The sequence below is a fragment of the Thrips palmi genome, unplaced genomic scaffold (genome assembly GCF_012932325.1).
Source record: "Thrips palmi isolate BJ-2018 unplaced genomic scaffold, TpBJ-2018v1 HiC_scaffold_1, whole genome shotgun sequence".
NCBI lineage: Eukaryota > Metazoa > Arthropoda > Insecta > Thysanoptera > Thripidae > Thrips > Thrips palmi.
Window position 1 is genome coordinate 12063300 of NW_023144620.1, and position 15422 is coordinate 12078721.

The 15422-nt window shown below is 59.4% G+C and overlaps 1 protein-coding gene across 1 annotated transcript; it reads right to left on the minus strand.

Moving 5' to 3' along the window:
* Positions 1–286: 286 nt before the first annotated feature.
* Positions 287–1552, minus strand: LOC117639743 (THAP domain-containing protein 7-like). Its single transcript, XM_034375622.1, has 3 exons — positions 1325–1552; positions 1032–1214; positions 287–948 (listed from the first exon to the last, which is right to left on the minus strand). Exons 1-3 carry the CDS (start codon positions 1402–1404, stop codon positions 606–608), a joined length of 606 nt encoding a protein of 201 aa, XP_034231513.1. The 5' UTR covers positions 1405–1552; the 3' UTR covers positions 287–605.
* Positions 1553–15422: the final 13870 nt, after the last annotated feature.

A 15422-nucleotide genomic window follows, 5' to 3' on the forward strand; every position in this document is an offset into this window, starting at 1 on the left:
TAAAATAATTCTCACTTGAATTGAAGTGTTGACACCTCCTTTGAAACCATGAAAATATGAAAGAAATGTCACCAACATATGGAGCAGTCACGCGCACGCATACACCAGACCCAGGGTGACAGAAGCGCCCATTACGTAGGCAGCTCATCGGACACTTCATGGCATCCAGGTAGAAAGACATACCAGGCAAGGGATTCAAAAGGCTCGTTTCATTGCTGAGTCTCTTTCACACCCACCTTGTCTAGAGAGGCAGAGAAAGGCATTCGAGGGAAAGAAATAACCCCCGTTAAGTACGAAAGAAGTCATATATTTGCTAAGATATTATTAAAACTCGAGAACAATATTTCACAGCACACTCATGCTGTTTGCAAGAAGTCATGTAAATAGGAACTAGAATTAAATATCACAAGTGATGTTATTTGCATCACATAAAAATATAAAATTGAACATAAATAATTCACAGCATACTGTTGCAGTTTGCAAGAAGTCATAGGATAAAATTAAACGTCACTAGATCTACTTAATATTCATCACATAAACACATATTAAATTCAACAGAATAATTCACAGCACACTGTTGCAGTTTGCAAAAAGTTTCATACTTTTTAGTCCTCTTCCCGTATTTCAACATCACATTCAACATGTAAAATATGATCGCTCAGTGTCCATTCCATTGTGTTCTTCTCCACTTCTTGTTCAATAGGTTTAATAGGATCACTGAGTGTTCTGTCTGCATCTTGCAAAAGTGGTGACACAGGCATGTCTATAACCATTATATCTTCGTCTACAGCAACGGTTTCTTCAGACCCAGCATCAGATGGCACTTCGCCAATTCCTTGAAAGAAATCTTTCTCAAAATTGTTGAGTTTGTCCAGGGCATGATAGGAGTGCCTATTCGTTATATGCGCGAGGCCAGCAGGCGGTGACTGCGCTGTTTCCATTGTAAATCTGCAATTGGAGAAGGAATGCAAAATAAATAGTCTCTTGAAAAGCGTGCACATATTAAAGACTAGTTTTTGATAAAAACTCACTTTGGTGCCTTGGTTGGGATTGCACTTCTGGCCAAGCGACCACTTGGAAGGTAGCAGTCCTTCTCAAAATGGTCTTCACACAACATTGTTCCTGTCTCGTATTTTGTTGTCCAGCCATGACTGCGATTGCACTTTTTCACGAATGATACCCAATGTTCTCTTACATTATCTTCAACAGGAAATCTGAGATAACAAGATATCAGGAGAGCTATAAACAGCCTGAAGATATATTCAGGAAAACGTGTAGGCATGCGACGAGGTTATGGTTCAGTTCAGACTATCAACAAACTTACTTGTGATGCCTCATTCCCGAAGTCTTCTGATTTTTGAAATCCCTATTTTTGCAAGCTAAAAGCACGCAAAATTTCGGCATGTTGAACTAATTTAGGACATAGGTGTCATTGTTTAGCAAAAGACGTATGTCAGTTGACGTTAGGCTCTCTATTTGATGGTTACCCTCGCCTGATGGCGTCGTCTGCTGCGTGCTCGTCCCGCCGCAGCAGACGACGCAGCAGACGACGCGCCGAGCACGGCAGCACGGTTTTCGTGCCCCGCCTCGGGAAGGCGCAGTTCAGGGGAGATGTCGCAAAAGTTGCCTACCTACAGGGGCTAAGTGCCACTAGTTGCCTACCTTTCAGGCGGATCAACCCCCCCCCCCCCCTGGATCCGCGCCTGGGCTGGGGAAAAGCTTTGACAAGCTTTGACCGCAGCTAGCTTGGTAGCAATAGCCTTGCAACAACGGTCACAAGTCGATTGAATCTCCAAAAGTATGATTGTCACTGAGTCGGATTATGTCTGACTAACTAGAAGTACGCTGATTATCTCGCGATGGTTACCCTTTGCGTGCCGCCGGCGCCACCGCCAGTCAAATCATCGGCGGCGCGCCGCAAATTTTGAGTCAGCGCCGGCGGCGCGATAAACTTTGTCGGCGGTGCGACGACATAGACGGACAGACAGACAGACAGACCATTCAATTCAATTCGTATTTATTGAGAAAAACTTACAGAAAAACAGACAGAAAGACAGACAGACACACGGACGGACGGACGGACGGACAGACAGACAGCAGACGGACAGACAGACAGGCAGCAGACGGACAGACAGACAGACAGACAGACAGACAGACAGACAATTCAATTCAATTCAATTCAATCAATCAATTCAATTCAATTCGTATTTATTAAGAAAAACTTAAACAAGGCACTTACAGCTAGAAACATTAACATAGTAATAAACTGCCTAAAAATAGAAAAAGACAACCCCTAAGCATGACTGCTTGTCAGGGGTGGATTTACTGTCTTTCTGTCATAACAAAACAATAAAAACAAACAAACAAAAATCTTTTACAAACAAAAAAAATCTTTTACAATTTAAACTCCACCTTTCTTTTTGTTATTTAGATTTTTAAATTGTTTGCACTTAAAAAATATTGTTTTAATTTTGTTTTCATGGCACTTTGACTATTTATATTTCTTAAATCTATTGGCATTTTATTTAGTATTTTTGGCACGACCACCTCTGTCAGTCTATCACCATACTTATTCATACCTATCTTATATTGGAAACTCTCATTTCTTGTTAAGTATCTATGTTGCACTATATTTCTAAACTCTTTCTTAAAATAATTTCTTTTTAAAACTTTTAATTTGTAACTTACAAATTCTCTAATGTTAAAATAGTATTTGGTAATGGAACTCTTTGCTTTTTCTTCACAATCTTTACAGCTCTCTGCTGTAATGATTTAATGGGGAGCAAGTTTGTATCCGAGGCAGATCCCCACACTTCAGACAGACAGACAGACAGACAGACAGACAGACAGACAGACAGGCAGCAGACGGACAGACAGACAGGCAGACAGACATACAGACAGACATACAGACATACAGACATACAGACATACAGACAGATAGAAAGACAGACCAGACGCGCATCGCCGCGAGAGGGAATTCCCTCCCCTCCCGGCGGCGCCAGGCGAGGCGGCGCCCTTTCGACGCTTCGCGGCGTGGCCGCTGGATGGCGCCAGGGGTCTCGTTTGGACCGTTTGTACGCGCCGAGCGGAGGGAGCGCTGCTGCGGTGCTCGGACTTGAGGGCGGCCATGCGGCCATCGCTCGCAAGCCTTTGGGCCCCGGCCTGCGCCCTGCCCGCGCCCTGCCTGCGCCCTGCCAAGCCAGCCGCCCTGGCCGGGAACATATGGTGGCATCTGTTGCTCGTTTTCTGGCCCCATTTCGGCACGGTCTGGCCACGAGATGGTCCGTGGCCTCGCCCGAGGTCGAGCTCAGGACGAAGGTCTTACTCAGCCGCACACTGCTCTCGGTACAAACCCACCGCGGTCCTATCGTCCTCAAAAAGGAGTGACCCCGGCGATACTCCGAGCGCGGGTCACGTTCAATGCCGGCCATATGGACGGCCCCTTGCGCATGGAGTAGCGACGGCGTGACTAACAGCAGTGCGCCAGGACCGACCAAGACGCCGCCGCGGTGTCCTGGGCATGCCCATGAAGCTCGGCTTTAGTGATCCAGCGCGATGGTTCGACTCTCACACCACACGAAGAACGCTGCCATGCGGGTGTTCGAACCCACCGCCACCACCGTCACCGGGGTGTGGCAGAGCGGTGACGGGGATGGTGACCTACATCCTGGCCTACTCGCCGCCGCTCTCGCGCCCTCTCTCGCTCTCGCCGCGCGAGTCAATATTCCCACAATTGCCGCGGTGTACTCCGCGCTACCGCCAGGGCCGCCAGGGCTACCGCGGAGGGCTGCCGGAGCCTCACCCTCCGGAAATTATGATTGTGGACCGAGGTGGAAGTGCGTAGGGCCGTGGCTGGCCGTGGAGCTGCGGTCGGTCGCGGGGTTCAGTCAGGTTCACAGGCGCTGGGGCAGGATGGGGCGGGTTGGGGCTGTGCGCGCGCGGCCCGCAGGCTGTAGCAGGCTGCCGTAGGCCCCTGTGCGGTTGGGCTGGACCGCTGGACCGGGCGCGCATCGGGCCCCTGCCGCACCGCCCCTGCCCCAGCGCCCCTGCCGTTTTCAGCCGCTCCCGTACAAAAATAAATGCCTCTAGAGTGTCTCGAGCCGAGACACTCTAGAGACGTTCTGGAGACGATGTGGAGACGGTCTGGAGACACTGAGGAGGCAAAATCGGAGACACTGTCAAGACGCTTTGGAGACACCGCCGAGACAGTGCGGAGACGTCGGGAGTTTCTCGACACTGTCTCTATTCTGTCTCGAAAAGGAGACACTCTGGAGACGTTCTGGAGACACTTTAGGGAGACGATCTAGAGACAGTGCGGAGACACTGTCGAGACGCGCGGCGGGAGCGCCGGCCGCCTCCCCCCTCCTCCCACGAGACGGCGTGGAGACGCTTTGGAGACATTCTAGAGACACAACTGGCTCCCCTCCAAACAAAAACTGAAGCCGGCGCCGCACTGGGCGGATTCGACCCACAGACTGCCAGCATCACAACACGGATGACTGACGTCGGAGCGCACTCGGCCAAAGTGACGCTCCTTAGAGGAGGTCTGCCGACGCGCATACACATGGTTCGGACCAGCGGCAACACTCTACGCGGCCACCGCTGTCGTTTTACTTAAAAATCTTGGGTCAGCACTATGTCGTTTCTCTGTTTAAATACCCCGTTCTCTGAACGTTCCTTTATTCAAATGCACCGAAAGTAATTACTAAATGAATAACACTGCATGAACTTCACGTGACAGCGGTCGCCGCGTGGAGTGTAGAGTGTTGCCGCTGGTCCGAACCATGTGTATGCGCGTCGGCAGACCTCCTCTAAGGAGCGTCACTTTGGCCGAGTGCGCTCCGACGTCAGTCATCCGTGTTGTGATGCTGGCAGTCTGTGGGTCGAATCCGCCCAGTGCGGCGCCGGCTTCAGTTTTTGTTTGGAGGGGAGCCAGTTGTGTCTCTAGAATGTCTCCAAAGCGTCTCCACGCCGTCTCGTGGGAGGAGGGGGGAGGCGGCCGGCGCTCCCGCCGCGCGTCTCGACAGTGTCTCCGCACTGTCTCTAGATCGTCTCCCTAAAGTGTCTCCAGAACGTCTCCAGAGTGTCTCCTTTTCGAGACAGAATAGAGACAGTGTCGAGAAACTCCCGACGTCTCCGCACTGTCTCGGCGGTGTCTCCAAAGCGTCTCGACAGTGTCTCCGATTTTGCCTCCTCAGTGTCTCCAGACCGTCTCCACATCGTCTCCAGAACGTCTCTAGAGTGTCTCGGCTCGAGACACTCTAGAGGCATTTATTTTTGTACGGGCTCCGCCACAGCCGCACCAGCCACTCTAGCCACTGCACAGTGGGCCAGAAGACTGGTGGAGGCGGCCAAAATTCTGGACGCGTTTTGAGCTCCAGAGTCGCTAAAGACGACTCGAACCGAGCGTGTGACCCCACCAATGGATTGCTCTTCGTGTGAGGAATCCATTGGTGGGGTCACACGTTCGGTTCGAGTCCTGTTTGGCGACCCTGGAGCTCAGAGCGCGTCAAGAATTTTGGCCGCCTCCACCGGTCTTCTGGCCCACTGCGCACTGCGCCCTGCTGCTCCAGCTATCCGCCGGACATCCCGAGCCTGTCGAGGCGAGGGCCTCGACGGGTCTGATCGATTTAAAAAAGGAGAGGCAGCGAAAGAGTCCTTGTTTTGTGCGAGCTGTGCCTCCACTGTCGCCGGAGGGCTCGGTGCAGGGCTCGTTGTGGTAGGGCTGTTTGGGCTCGTGCAGGACTTGCTAGGGTTCCCGGCAGGACACCCAAAGGTTCGCTTAAAGCTCACTTTGGGGCTCGGGAGGGCTCGCTGAAGGAACTCGCGTCGGGCAGGCCTCCTCGTCCTCCTGTTCCTCCTTTTCCCCGGCCGGCCGGTCTCTCAACGCCGTTTATTATCCCAGCTGCTGTCCACTTCTGTTTCTCCGGCTCCTCCCCTGTCTTTGGCCGGGCTGGCGTGTGTGCGCGTGCGGTGGCGCGCGTGTGAGTGCGCTTACGGGTGCGTGTGTGAGTGCCGGCGCGCGCGCGCGCGTGTGTGTTTCTGAGAGATTGGACACGCCACGCAAGGCTGGTCCAGGAAGAGGCTTGGTCTGCGCGAACTGGGCGGTGCTACTCGGTCCGAAATAACGGCATCCACGTCACTTATAACGGAAGCTCCCACACTGGAGAGAGAGGGCCAAAGAGAAGAAAACAGAAGCCGGGAGCAACTCGCCCGAAAGATTTCCCCGAAAACGTACCGCCGCTGTTGGGGGAGGCCGCACGCTTCTCAGAATGGTCGTTGTAATTGCTCTGTAAAACACGGCTGACTTCGCGAGGGTGGCGCCGTGTTACGGTGTACCGGGCAGCGGCCTCCGGACTGCCGTGGCTCCGGACCAGCCGGACTACCGGACTAACCGGACTGGCCGGACTTCGGCGGCATATGGCGCGGCATGTCATGGCAGCGCGCGGTGGCGGCGCCACGACTGCGGTCAAGTGCAGGACGCGGCGGGGCGGGGTGGTGCGGGGGGGGGGGGGGGGGGGCGGGGCGGGGGGGGGCGGGGCGGGGCGGGGAAAGGATGCACCGCAAACCGCCGGCAGGATAGGCATCCCGGTGAGCAGCCGTGCACGACTGGCCGGACTGGGCAAACTACGCTGCAGGGGCCTACACTGCAGGGCTGCAGCTGGCGCCCAGCTCCCACGCAACTCGCCCTGCTTGGCCGCGGCAGATACGGTGGCCGTGGCCGGTGCAGCGCCTACACTGTTGGCAGCGCCAGGCCTGGCGGCTGCGGGAAGGGGTTACGCCCTTCTGCGCGGCCCAGCCCAGGCGGCCCAGGCGGCCCAGGCGGCCCAGGCGGCCCAGGCCCCACTGGAGGGGCGGACAGGCGCGCCATATGGTCGCTCGGCCACACCCGGCGCGGACGGCCGGGCGGACGGGCTGCCGAGCGGACCGCGCGGACAGGCGGACAGATACTCACACAGACACAGAGACGCAAGGCGGACAGACAGACAGACGGACAGGCAGGCGGACGGAAAATTGAAAAGAGAATGAGGATGAGGGCGGCGGAGCGGCCTAAGAAAAGAGGGCAAGAGGGCGACGCGCGTCAAAGAGGAAAGGCGATTACGGGGCCGCGGCGCGACGACGACGACGAGGACGACGAGGACGTTGGCGGCGCAGTGACGGTGATGAAAGGGGAGGCGACAATGATGAAAAGGCGGCGAGGTGAAACAAAATTGGCGCCGCGGTGACGACCGCCATGGGGGACAGCGAGGACCTCGACGAGGACCGCCGTAGTGCGAGCCAGCGCTCCACCGGACACCAGAATGGAGTCCTAATTTCACGCTTTTCAACAGGTGTACCGGGGCCAAGGGCAGGCAAGGGCCACGGGCTAGGGTCGGCGGGCAGGGCGGCGCGCGGCGGCCTGGCCGGGCTGGCCGGGCTGGCCTGGCATTTAGGTGCCCCCATGGGGGTTCACTGGCGCGAAATTATCCGGCCGGCGAGTAGGTCTAGCGTGAGGGGGCAGGGGGAGGGGGCGCGGTGAGTGAATCAAGGAGGATGAAATTTTACAGCCGGATTGGGCGAGCCAGAGCGGCCGTGCTAGCCGGAGTCCCGGCGGCTTAGTGTCGCCGTGTTGCGCCGAGGCCGGCGTCGGCGAGGCGTCCCCCCCTCCCCCCCTCCCCCCCCCCCCCCCGCCGTGAACCCTTGATCAGCCCGGGACCGTTAGGCGACTAGTTCCGCTGGCGATGTGAGATTTGGCCGATTGGGGGCGCCAAGCTCCTCGCGCCGGGCACCGCGATACACCGTCGGCAGCGCCAATCAACCTGCGTCCGCCTGCTCTCGCTCGTCGCCGAGGTCGCCGTCGGAGGGTGTCGGCGCCGCGCCCATTACTTCCTCCACGCCGTCCTCGCGCCCCGCGCCGCCCCGCGCCCACACTACCCCCCGCCGCCCTCCGCCAAATCTTTATCGTCTCCCCGGCTTATTCCTTCTCTCTCTCTCTCTCTCTCTCTCTCTCTCCCTCTCTCTCTCTCTCTCTCTCTCTCTCTCTCTCTCTCTCTCTCTCTCTCTCTCTCCTCGGAGACGGGGTGGATGGCGGCGGCCATGCGGGCCATATTGCCCGGCGCAGGGGGGACGCCGGAGAAGAAGGAGGGAAGAAGAAGAAGGAGGAGGAGGAGGAGGAGGACGTCATTCTCGTGTTGATCCCAATAAGGCAGAAAGGGGAGGGAGGAGGAGAAAAATGGAGCCCTTGCAACAGGTGACTTATCAGAAAGTAAGTGACAGATGTCGCCGCTGCGTCCGGACCGGATGGCGGCCTGGCGGGGCGGGCCGGGGCGAGAGCTCAACGCGAGGAAAGTGTCCTAATCCGAGTGCAGCCCGACGTGACACCATCATTCACACAGTTAAAGAAGCGGCGGCGCCAAACCCGATACTTGGCCCGACACGTCGCGTTGTTTTGCGCGCGCGCGTTTGACATGACGAGTGTTTTGAAATGTGCGGGTGCGTGTTTGTACACGGGTGTGTGGGCGAGTGGGTGTGGCTGCATGGCTGGCTGGGGCAAAACCTCACGTAGCTCCGCACTGCAGGTGTGGATCAGTTTCAGGGGGCGGGGAGTGGGGGTAGGGGAGCCAGATGGCCGTGCGCCGTGCAGCTTGTGTGCTGCGATCGGAGTGTGATCCTGCGACCCAGCCAGCCCGTCTGCCTGTCTGCACCCCGTGCACTTTGTACACTGTGCGCTGCCGCCTGCTTCCGAAGGATCGTTTCGTCGCTCTGTCTCTGTCGCACTTACGGGGCGTCCCGTAGGAGAGTGAGAGAGACAGAGCGACGAGACGGTCCTTTCGGAATCAGGCTGCTGCTGCTCTCTAGCGACGCGCATCGTGGCCCAAAGGGAGAAAGAGGGTTGGGAAGGGAAACGGCGGAGTCGCTTCGTCCCTGCGGCCGGCCGAGGCCCCGCCGAGGCCACACCGAGGGCCCGCCGAGGCCCCACCGAGGGCCCACCGAGGGCCCACCGAGGCCACACCAAGGCCCCACCGAGGCCCCACCGAGGCCCCACCGAGGCCCCACCGAGGGCCCACCGAGGGCCCACTGAGGCCCCACCGAGGCCCCACCGAGGCCCTACCGAGGGCCCATCGAGGGCCCACTGAGGCCCCACCGAGGCCCCACCGAGGCCCCACCGAGGACCCAACGAGGCCCTACCGAGGCCCCACCGAGGACCCACCGAAGGCCCACCGAGGCCACGGCGCCCCACACCTGGACTGCGCAGCACAGCAAAGGGGCGTCGCGGAGAAGTTGGAAGTTTCTCGGGACAGAGCGGGAGCGTGGCCCTAGCGGGGCCAGCGACAAGGACAGGACGTCTGGGGTTTGGGATTTTGTCAGTTCGACTCCGGAAACAAGTAGCGCGGACAGAGTGGACAGAGCGGACAGAGGGAGGCGAGTTCCCCGGCGGTCGAACGGTGGAATTCCTCGCGACGGGGACGCCGGGCGTTCCCCCCTTTCCAGGTGTCTGCCCCGCGGCTGGCTTGCCGTCAGCTCCAGAGTCGCTAAGCAGGACTCAAACCAAGCGTGTGACCCCACCAATGGACTCCTCGTTCGGAGAGCAACCCATTGGTGGGGTCACACGTTCGGTTCGAGTCCCATTTAGCAACTCTGGAGCTCAAAACGCGTCCGGGATTTTGACCGTCTCCACCGGTCTTCTGACCCACTGTGCAGTCGGCCGGTGCCTACGACAACGGCGACGGTGGCGCGGCCGCGGCTCGACCGAGGGGGTAACGACTCGTAAATTTCGTGTCAGCCGGATTACTGATTACCCCGGATTACCCCGGATTACCCCCAAATTACCTCCGGATTACAACAAAAAAATTCCTGGATTACCTTTGGATTTAGCAGGATTACCCCGGATTACCTCAAAATTTTCCCGGATTACCCCGGATTACCTCAAAATTTCGGGTTATCCGGATTACGGATTACCAATTTGCTGTCAGCCGGATTCCCGAAGTCGTTACCCCCTCGGGCTCGACTCATGAGGAATTTAGCAAGCGCCACGCCAACCTCGTACGTCGTCGCCGGGCTGCGCGAGGCTCTTCCTCAAGGCTTCGCAAGGCTGCGCCAGGCGAGCCTGGAATGCAATAACTGGTCGCGCCATCCTCGCCCTCCTGCAAGGCGGGAAGCTGGAGGCAGGTTCGCGGCGGCCGGGGCCTCGGCCGGGCATGCGCGCCGCTCAAGTCGAGGCATAATGGCGAACTGCCTTCAGCCGATATTACCTCATCCTGCTTCACCGCGTCGCCGTCAAGACCCACTAGCGCTGCGGTCGCTGCGGGTGTGTGCGAGAGAGGCAGTGTGTGTGTGTGTGTGTGTGTGTGTGTGTGTGTGAGAGAGAGAGAGAGAGAGAGAGAGAGAGAGAGAGAGAGAGAGAGAGAGAGAGAGAGAGAGAGAGAGAGAGAGAGAGAGAGAGAGAGAGAGAGAGAGAGAGAGAGAAAAGCACTCCCGCGATCAAAGTGGACATTAATGTGTGGAAACGAATTCCTCCCTGCGCTACCGGACGGCGATTCTTTACCGCAGTTTTAGGGCACGTTTAGCGTATTTTAGCCGTACTTTGTACGAGATTCGCAGTGCCGCTGCGTCGCTCTGTCTCTCTCGCACCCCTACGGTAAGTCCCATTGCCCATGAGTGCGAGAGAGACAGCCGGAGCTGTACCGGTTTGTAGCCTCGGTCATCAATGCGCTGAAATCCAGCGTGACCCGGCCGGCAGGGCGGCAGGGCAGAGTCGCCGCGGGGGAGCAAGACAAAAGCGAAATTAATTATCCCCCGCGCGTCGCCACGCAGACTGCACGCGGTCTCTCTCGCACCCGTGCAGCACGCCCCATGAGTGCGAGAGAGACAGAGACGTCCGCTCTTCGGAATCGTTCTGATGGCCGGCCTGTCGGCGCACCCGTACGGCGCACTGCCCGGCACTGCCAGCAGGGCCGTAGCGCGTTCACCCGCACACCCGTCGCGCGAGACTGACAAAAAAATAGCCAGCTGAGCCGTTGATAGCTCAAAATATTTAGTAGATAAGTACACAATTTTATTTTGTAAGACCTGTTGTACAAGATCCCCTGGGCCTAAGGCTGAGAGAGTGCGGCTGGATCGCCGTTTTGGAAGGAGGTCACCACAGACGAGCAGAGTACCTCCGTTTCCTCCCACGCGGTCGGTGCATCCCCACAAAGGGACTTACTGCTGCTTCGCGCTCCGCACCTCCGAATTACAACAACAGACGCGCGCACACGAAACTGACAGGATCCGAGAAAAAGTAATGCCATCACCCTTCCCCCGCGCTCGGCGCCCATTCAAGCCACAGCATGCGAAAGAAAACATACTTCTGAGGGTGGCGGAGAGCGAAGCGCGTGGAATTGCCTTTGTGCCGTGATTTCAGCCTCGCCACACCAGCTATGGAGGGAACGCCCTCACATCCACACGCACGAACACACACGCACGGAGAAACACACACACGCGCGGAGAAACACACACACGCACGGAGAAACACACACGCGCGCGCGCACAAGCACGCGCACACACCAAATCCATGACGTCCATTTTTCAGCGCGCGTTCCGTCCGTCTCCGCGCTGGCCGCGGAGTGCCTCGGCCTGGTGGGCCGCAGCCTGGGCCTCGGCGGGCAGCGCCGCGCCGCGCCGCTGCTTATCGGAATGGCAGTTATTATTTTGATGCTGCCCCGGCCCGCTTGCCTGTCCGTCTGTCCGTCTGTCCGGCCGGGGTGGCACCATGGTGGCACCGGTCTTGTTGCTGAGCGGGATTGATGGTCGCAGTAATAGGCTCGTAATCGTAGGTTATCACCGCGCTGCCCCCCCCCCCCCCCCCCCCCCCCCCGTGCCCCTAACGCCCCCCTCGCCCCTTTTCCGGACACCACTCGGGGAAGATGAGGGGCAAAATGGCCCTGCCCTCGGCGTCGTTGGCGTCCTCGCCGTCCTGGTGGTCCGTCGTCCGGGTCGTCCTTTCGTCACCGTCGTCCGCGGCATCATCGTCGTCCTCGTCGTCGTCCCCCTCGAGGCCCTCCTCGTCACCGTCCTCGTCTTCCTCTTCCTCGTCGTCCTCGTCGTCCTCTTCCTCGTCGTCGTCGTCCTCGTCGTCCTCTTCCTCCTCCTCGTCGTCGTCGTCGTCGTCGTCGTCGTCGTCCTCTTCCTCGTCGTCGTCCTCGTCGTCCCCTTCCTCGTCGTCGTCCTTCCTCCTTTCGTCCTCGTCGCCCTCTTCCTCGTCGTCCTTTTCCTCGACGACGTCCTCGTCGTCCACGTCGTCCCCTTCGTCGTCCTCAGCGTCATCGCCGTTCGCTGTGCTCGCAGAGGCGTCGCGGTCAGCGCGAGCGAGCGGGACAGGTGAGGATGGCCCCCGAGGCGAGGCAAGTCGTCTCTAATTACTACTCGACTGTGTTTTCCTTGTCGGGGTGTTGGGACCTCTGGCGGCGCTTTTCCGGGACTCGTCTTATCTCCGGCGGACGCGGGGCGTTCCAGGCCCCGGCCAGCCAGCAGGCTGACTCCAAGCGGCGGTCTGTCTCTCTAGCACCCGCATCGGACGCCCCATGGGTGCGAGAGAGAGGGAGGCAGGGCCCTGCCGCCCGGGGTCCAGTCCCTCCGCCCCCTGGCGGCAATGGCGCAATCCCTTCTGGGCTCGTCCGTCCCTTCGCCGTCCCGTCCTTTCGACGGTTGGAATAACAAAATTCGCGCTGAATGCTGAATTAATTGTGAATCTGTCACCGGCGGAAAGGGGGGGGGGGCGTTGCTTCTGGCCGGAGGCTGCCGACGGCGCTGCTTGCACGGGTACGGTGTGGCCCGGCCCCGGCGGCCCGGCCGGCCTCGGGTACGACAAAGAGTCCCTCGTTATCTTGCCCCGGCTTCGGTCATCGCGCCCAGCTTCGAACAGGAGGAGCAGGACGGTGGTGGTGGGGACGGGAACGGCCGGAGCGCAGCGCCACCGTCACGTCGTCGGCGTGGTGCTGCGGCGCCCCCGTCGATACCATCGTCCTGATGAATATTGTGTTGTGCTCCGCGCGGACCTTCGACTGGCACTTGCCCCCGCCGCCCCCTCCCCACACCCTCGCAGGCCGCAGCCCTGACAGTGCGCCATGTAGATGAAGTCCTCTGTTGCGACGCCGGAATAAATGAATAGTGATGGCCCCATGGCCCGGCAAGCGGATAGACGGAGGCACGCCGTGCCGTGCCGAGCCGCGCCGCACCCAGCAATACCGAGAAACACGTGGAGGCGGGGCCGACTGCGCGCGTCAAAAGCGAATCAGGTTACCCTGAAAAGGAAGAAAAAAAAAACATAAAATCAAGAGGATTGTCAGAGAGTTTTACCTTCTCAAAGTGGTAAATACTGCTCGCTCATTTCTCTTTCTTTGTTTTCGGGGTCCGTGCGAGCCGGCGTGCCATAGCCGAGCGGTTCAGAAGATGACTTTGTCGCTCTGTCTCTCTCGCACCCTTACGGCGAGCCCCACGAGTGCGAGAGAGACAAAGCGACGAAACGACCCGGCTGGCACCCCGGCGCGCGGCACCCTGCGCGCAACACGGTGCGGATCGGCATCCCAGAAGCGCCTGCCATCCGCGGGGTCGGCCGGCCCGCAGCGCTCGCGCGCCCGCCGGACGGCCTACCCGGCAGGCGCTCGGACCGCCCCACAGTGGGCCAGAAGACCGGTAAGGCGGCCCAAACTCTAGACGCGTTTTGAGCTCCAGGGCCGCTGAAAAGGACTCGAGCCGAACGTGTGACCCCACCAATGTATTCCTCGTTCGGAGAGCAATCCATCGGTGGGGTCACACGTTCGGTTCGAGTCCTGTTTGGCGACGCTGGAGCTCAAAACGCGTCTAGAGTTTGGGCCGCCTTACCGGTCTTCTGCCCCACTATGCGCCCGCCCGGGCCGCCCGGCGAGGCCGTGCACCAGGCCTGCCGTCGCTCTGTCTCTCTCGCACCCGCTCGGAACGCTCCGCGAGTGCGAGAGAGACAGAGCGTCAGCTCGGTCTGTCTGCAAGGAGGGCTCTGGCCAGTGGGGCCCGGCCCAGCAATGCCGGGCACTCTGACGAGTTGCTCCGCGACAGTGTCGCGAAAACCGGAAACCGAATCCGCTCTCCGCTTTTCCCATTCGCCGTATAAATATTCGCGAATATAATACAGTGGCGGCGCGAAGCGTGGAGCGCGAGGCGCGAACTGGCGGTGCTTATTCACGGCATTGCAGGGGATTGTTCGTTCGCCGCGTTCGCCGCGGTGGTTCCGCAGCTGGTTTTGCGACGCCGTCCCATTGGGCGTGTCGGCGGTGTCGGCGCGGCGGGCTGGACTACTATACCACACCGTACCAATAAACTTCCAGAACATACGAACGGGGGCCGAAAAAAAGGCGAGCGCGGCTTGGAATCATGCTCCATATTCGGGGCTATCGACACGCAGCGCTGCGCGCCGGGCGGCGGCACACTGTGCGGCAGTCGTTTGATTCACGCCCCGAAACACAAAGCATTAGATTACTCCCCACTGTGGCAGAAATAAAGGGGGCGCCGAGGGGACGCCCGCCCCCTTCCTGCCGCCACTAGCGCGCGCGCACGCACACACACACACACACACACACACACACGCACGCACACACGCGCAGACTGTATCTAATCCGAACTCTGGCGCCCCATATACAGCCACACCGTTGTATTCGTATTCATATTGCGGAAATCGACGCAAAAAGGGGACGCCTGGTCGCGCGGCCCCCCCCCCCCCCCCCGTCGCCACAGCGCCACGCAGCGCTCCGAGCAGGCGTCGCCGCGCTGCGTCGCGACGCCGTCGGTACGAACGGCAGCGCGACACGTCGGCTAAATAATTAATTAAACAAAAACGGCGCTGCGCCACGCCACGCAAGGACACGCGCGCCATGTCTCGGCGCGCTTGCGCCAGCGCCAAGCTAGCGCCAGCCAGCGCCAGCCAGCGCCAGCCAGCGCCAGCCAGCGCCAGCCAGGGCGAGCGGCAAAAAACGAAGCCGCCCTCCGGAGGCCTATGTAGCTCCTTGCTCTGATGCCCCCGTCCCTCTCGCCCTCCTTGGCGGCCGCTGGCCTCGCCCCGCCCCGCCCCGCCCCGCCCCGCCCCGCCCCGCCACGACTGAGCAGGCCGTCTCAGCCCTACCCCCTACAAACCGTACACTCCGATTACTCCATCTTTATTTCGCGCACGTAGCGCAGTTATTAATATCCCTCGCCGGAATTAGTATACATGGTGGTCGGCCGGCGAGGCGTGAGGCGAGGTCTGGAAGTGTGTGGTTTGGGGCGGGGAAGACTCGGAGGCGGACGGGGAGGTGGTGGATGGCGCGGCGGCGAGGAGGTGGACGGCGGGGAGGAGGATGGCGAGGAGGTGGATGACGACCTGGAGGTGGATGGCGGTGACGAGCGGTAGATGGCGCTGACGAGCGGTAGATGGCGGTGACGAGGTAGATGGC

Excerpts from the sequence above, each read along its gene's own strand:
- LOC117639743 (XM_034375622.1), bottom strand. The coding sequence starts at position 1,404 with ATGCCGAAATTTTGCGTGCTTTTAGCTTGCAAAAATAGGGATTTCAAA. Across the intron at positions 1,215-1,324 it reads TCGGGAATGAGGCATCACAA|ATTTCCTGTTGAAGATAATG; the intron begins GTAAGTTTGTTG and ends TTGTTATCTCAG. Across the intron at positions 949-1,031 it reads ATCCCAACCAAGGCACCAAA|ATTTACAATGGAAACAGCGC; the intron begins GTGAGTTTTTAT and ends CTCCAATTGCAG.